At 43.0% G+C, this 6000-nt stretch overlaps 1 protein-coding gene across 1 annotated transcript in view; it reads left to right on the top strand.

Annotated features, from left to right (window-relative positions):
* The first annotated feature begins 1595 nt into the window (after positions 1-1595).
* LOC148501814 (RNA polymerase II-associated protein 1-like) overlaps positions 1596-6000 on the top strand; it is a 75778-nt gene continuing 71373 nt past the window's right edge. Inside the window, 2 exon segments of the mRNA XM_088449936.1 lie at positions 1596-1662; positions 2840-3050. Coding sequence (XP_088306062.1) covers positions 2861-3050 — 190 coding nt within the window. The 5' untranslated portion in view covers positions 1596-1662; positions 2840-2860.

The raw sequence follows: 6000 nt of genomic DNA, 5'->3' as shown, positions 1-6000 counted from the left end.
CGTGGTGAATAGCCCTGGGAGGGAGGTCCCGGAGATATTCAATTCAGAATGGTGCTCAATTGAATCGAACCCTATGTTTTTGTTTGTTTTTTTACCTATGAGGGCCGATCTTCCTCTTTTTTTTTTATGCAAAGCTTATGAGATATATTTATTGTCTTTATGGCTCAAAGTATGATGGTATACGACAATATGGCCTAGTGCCACCTTAGTCCGCCGCTGAATTTTTAATTACTCTACAAGCCGGCACTATGCTTAATCACGATGCATGCACGATCATGCTAACATCCACTAGACTGAGACTGTGCATAGATTGAGCCTAGCATCTACAACTCCCAGAAGCCCCAGCCTGACACAGCTCATGGAGCATTTCCATCCTATTTACAGCATCCTCCTACTGGTTGTGTGCCCGGAGCAAGTGTGTGTGCGCAGCAGCAACTGGGGGAAGTTGGAGCTGTCCTGTATAAAGCGGTGCTGCCGACCCTGTGCAGGATAACATAACGCTGCGCTGCTGGCTACAGGTCATGATACGAACATGGCCTCTGTATAGCCCGTGAGATCCACCCTCTTCCAGCTGTTCCAGGCATGCTGCAGTGAGTCAGGTAATGAGTATGGCGCATATGTGTACTATCAGCGATGTATGACCTGTCTTTAGCATTAAGTGACAGTCTATAGGGAGTGGGAGAGGAAGGGAGAGAGTAAGAGGTACAGGATGAGAACAGAAAGCAGTGAGAGATGCAGGAGGTTACAAACAGATGGAAGAAGGGAGAGAGAAGTGCAGAGGGTGAGAAATGGAAGGAGGGGAGTGAGAGGTGCAAAGCTTGAGAGAAAAAAAGGAATGAGAGATGGACGCACAACGCCCTCATTTTGAGGCCACACCCCTCTTGTCACATAGCCACGCCCCCTGATGCATTGACCACACACATTTTTAAGGCGCGCACATACACTAGTTCTCCATACCCCCACTTCAAAATTCCCAATTCGACCACTTGTGTGTAGGCACCTTAAGCATGTGACATAACATATTATCTTTGTGTGTCTTGGAGCACTGCAATGCAATTATTTACTGGTGTCGACTATAATATACTCTTATTTTGCATTTTAAATCCTGCCCTATGCTATAAAAAAGTGTAAACTTACAAAGCCCAGAAAACAATACTACTTATATGCCCATAACTTGCAGAAGAGTGGGAAACTGTATTGTAAAGTTGGCTAATAGTTAAAAAAAACTTAAAGGGATATTCCAGTGACATATCTTTAAAACCTGGGACTTAGGGACAGTTGGCAACTATGCAGGAAGCTATATTAGTAGTGCATACATAACATAGGCAAAGTTTGGTAACCAACCACCGGCAAATGATGGCTACTCATGCAGACTTCCTGATCCTGAACAACGCTATAGCTATTTATTTTTTATCTAATGCTGGGCAGCGGTGTGCAAATAAGGTTACACATGGACTTATATAAACACAAGAGAGCGACTCGACTGAATAACCAAAATGTTGAAGTTTTCGACTCCCAAAAAACTGGCAGCACGCATGCGCAGTCTATTGCCTTTCAATTGCTGCTGACACTGACATCTGCGTTCCAAAGAGCGGAAATTACGTCACCGAGGTTAGGGCGGAAGTGTGCACCATGTTTTTTGCTCTGACTGATCTATTGTAGGTGAGTAACTAAATGTGCTGTAGAAGCCGGGCCTGGAAAATATGCAGAAACGCTGAATAAAAACGTAACCTTAATGTACCAAACTCAATGCAATATCATTATACTGGCATGTTTATTTTACGTTTATATAGGGCTGGAAAGAGAATAGAATACACCTGAGCTTCAGGATATATTAAGGGTTCATTGGACAGGAAAAACAAAATGTGGGCATGTTTGAGTGCTGCAGCATAGATACACGTTGATGTTGCATACAGACAGTGAAGATTACTATATAGTTATATATGTGGCACAAATAATTACAGTGTGGAATTATACATATAACATTAAGTAAACAATATTAAGCTTCTGGGTTTGTGATAGTTGTATCAGGAATTTTGGATATGCTGCAGCCGAACTGTGTTCCAGTCCTTGATTGTAATTCTGTTGTACTGTGGCGCATCTGGGGATGGGGTTGCAGTGGGGGTGGGAGAGAGGTTGGAAGAAGCGGTATGTGCAGTGTTGTTCCCTTTTATCTTGTTGCTGTATTAATCAGTGATGACTATCAGTTACCCTGTTTCGCACTCTTGGTGAGTAACTTTAAGCGGTCTAAGGCTGAATTGTTTGCTGCTGTAGGAACAACAGGGTAATACAAAGGAGAGGAGAGGGAATGTTTCTTCTTAGCTCTTACAAGAGCTAGCTGCTACTTATGTGAAGATGTGGAGTTAGAAGCGCCTTGTATACAGTTTTGCTGTGTGTTGATAAGCTTAGTCTTACTTCCAGGACTCAGTTTTCCCCAATTGCCATTACTTCAATTCTTTCTAGATAGCCGGGCAGGGGTTCTGCGGGCTGGAGTGACGTCCAGTGGTGTGTGAGTGGGTGGTATTGAACCAACGTGTTTCATCCTGTGTAGAGACTTCATCAAGGATATGTTTCAACCTGTAATAGCGCAACTGATATTGGGCAGTTGACCTGATAGTGCAGTGTATGTATATAATAATGGAAATGCTGTCAGCAGATTTTATTGGATTGTGTGTACAGTCATCTTCTGACCGCACCAATATCAGCATTAGAACTTAAACGGCCTTAGTTGCTCCAGCTGTTCTCTTTTGATTTAGCCAGTCATGTTGAAACTGAACTTCTGGGCCTGTCGTTCCTCTATTGGCCTTATTAATTGTTTTTTATTTCCACCTCTTGTTAGATGTCCTGAGAAAAACTCAAGATGCTGTCACGGCCAAAGCCTGGGGAGTCTGAAGAAGACATCTTGAACTTCCAAAATCGATTTCTTGCTGCTCGGGCCTCTGCAGCGGCAACAGTTGTTAGGAAAGCAGATAAGAGAAAAGGAGCTTCTGAGGAAGCAGACACGCAGACAGCTGGAGGAGCAGAAGGAAGAGATGTTGTCACACTTCAGGGTAAAGATGGATGTGTAGTACACAGTACAAGTATAAAAGATTGTAGAGTTTGCTAACTATTGGTGAAACCACCTGATTTAGCTGATAGTCATGCTTCCTGTACTATGTTCCCTTTCATTTTGGTTGGAGACTCAATAAGCACAATTCTAAAATGATCATCGGTTAAACATTTAAAAGAATGATATGAGAGTTATTTAAACATTTGTTGGATCTAAACACCTGTGCAAGCACCCTTGCCATGTTACCAGTATTTAAAAAAAAAAAAAATCTGTTGCATGTGCTCAGTATCTTTATATCACTGTGTTTGTGGTCTCAATGTGTGTGCATGATGCCTGATATTAATCTAATGCAAATTGTTTGGAAAATTATCAAGATGATGACTGCTACCGGCATGTGTTTGTGATCATTCACTGACATTTCTAACATGCCCAGTTGTGATCTAGAAGTGATCTGTGTTCAGGCCAGACAGCAGGGATGGATTATGCATGGTCAGCATTGCAACTGCATTTAAGATTGAGTGTGTATGGAGGGCCTGATTCAGACCCGCTCGCGAGCTCATAGTGCTCGCAAGCCAGTTGATGGTGGGGTACTGCGCACGCTGCTCGCATGCGCAGGCCCCGGAGCGAGAGAGAAATTCTCTCGCTCCGGGACTCACTACAAAATGGACGGCTGTCGATGTTGATCGACAGCTCGCCCCGTTTTGTAGGTGGGGTGGGGGGGGGGGTGTTCATAAAACGAACAAGGGGAGCATAATAGTGAAATTTTAATACAATCTTAAAACAGAACACATAAAGTTCAACAGAGCATTAAACACATTATACTCTAACAATCCCGATATGATCTGCAAGCCTACCGATTCCCGGAGCTCCAGAATCTATCTCAGCCGCTGTGATTCAGGTCCCTCACTGACGAAGTCACGTTTGGATGACGAAACCAGTTGGGCTTGTTCCCGGTCTGACTATTCCATTCAGTGTGAGCAGACCGCAAGACCTGACTCTCAGCAGCTGTGATGGATTCTGGAATGTTTTTACAATATATGGAATCTGGGCCTGATTCAGCACGGATCGCAGCTGCGTAATCGCATGCAATGAAGACTGCGAAAATATGCTAATGTCTGCCACCGCTCAGCCAGCATAGAGATGCCCACTACTGCTTTCTCACCTCCGTAATACCTCGCAGTCCTGAGTATACATCGGAGGAAATCAGCCCGTCAATTACAGCAGGTCTGACCTGTCTCAGAGATTATATAGGAAGTGGCCTCAGACTGCACACCTTGAACATATATATATATATATATATATATATATATATATATATTTGGAGGTGCTACCTGTGGAGACAATTGATATATAAACAAAAAAAGAGGTACAGGTGCTCAACTCCAAATTAACTGATTGTATATAAATAAATACATTTTTGCAATGAATAGAGGTTTTTGGCATAATCTTGGCCAAGGTTATGGGCCTACCCACCGCATCCGGGTAACCTCTGTCGGGTAGGTCCCTAACATACTAGGATTCAAATCCAGAGCGCAGGACACCCCCAAACTGGCCCAGCTAAGCCGCCCCAGGGCACCACCATAGTAAGAAAAGTGCAGTGTAAAAGAGATAGTTAAGAGCAGCCAAGATTATGCCAAAGACCTCTATTCATTGCAAAAATTTATTTATTTATATACAATCGGTTAATTTGGAGTTGAGCACCTGTACTTCTTTTTTTGTGCATATAACACTGTCTCAGAGATTGCAAGTCTCGTCACACGCAGTGAGTACTCAAGCTGCGTATGCAATCGCAGTGGCTAATTTATGCACGCCAATGCAACAGCGTTCAAACGGTCACGCCTGCGTTTCCTTAACCACTCCCCCGTCACCACTCCCAAATGCTCACGGCCTGTCACTCATTCTGCGATGGAATCCTATCTTCGTGCGTAATTGTAGTGCGATCGTACGCGGTTGCAATTGCGATCTGTGTTGAATCAAGCAGTCTGTCTGCTTATAAAGAATTGGGACTGAACTTGGGCATTGGTGATATATATATATAATATACACACACACACACGCTGCTTGAAAAGTAAGACTAATTTTTTTTTATTAAGAATCAGATGACTCCACAGGATCTGAACCTTTTTCTTTTTCAAAGTAGCGTCCTTCACATTCAGTAATTTTTTTGCAGCGTTTCAACAGCGATACAAATACATACAGTAGACTGTTTTGTGACATCACTATTAGTGTTGCAGCTGTGGCATTTTTCCCTTCATAATCTGTTGAGAACTTCTTTCTGTGCAGTTATTTTTTTTAAGGTTGGAAATGTCCAGAAATCAGAGGTCGTTAAGTCCGAGCTATATGGAGGGTGTTCCAGTGCTATCCTATTCATTTCAGTCAGTGCTGCAAATGCAACAGAAACAACATGGTCAAGCATTGTCTTAGAGCAAAAACCACTGTTTCTTCAGCAAATGTGGTCTTTTCTTCCTCATGGCTCCATGCAAATGGGTTTTTTAGGACATTTGCATAGTAGTCACCAATAATTGTCTATTCACGGAGAACTCAGTGCTGTAGGATCAAGAACAGCAGAAGGAATCGCATGTAGTTTTTTGGGCGGAGGCGAATTTGTATTTTTACATACACTGAACTGTTGTTTGGATTCCGGATCATAATGACGAATCCACGATTCGTCACACGTCACAGTGGATGTCTGGAAATTGGTTATCCTCTCCGACATTCGAACGGTGTTCTTACACGATTTAACTCGTCGTCGCATGTGCTCTTCTGTGAGATTTCTGGGTACTCACCTGGCACACACGTGATGCATTTTCAGTTCCTTTGTCACAATATGCTGAACCCGTTAGAATGAGATGCCAAGTGAAGCCAAAAGTTTGTGTAAAGTTAACCTTCTGTCATTTTACAACACCTCCACAGCTTTGCCAATGTTGACATCTGTAACTGCGGTGGATGAT

The sequence above is a fragment of the Taudactylus pleione genome, unplaced genomic scaffold (genome assembly GCF_031769625.1).
Source record: "Taudactylus pleione unplaced genomic scaffold, aTauple2 ptg000501l, whole genome shotgun sequence".
Lineage (NCBI taxonomy): Eukaryota > Metazoa > Chordata > Amphibia > Anura > Myobatrachidae > Taudactylus > Taudactylus pleione.
This window is presented reverse-complemented; position numbering and strand designations above follow the sequence as displayed.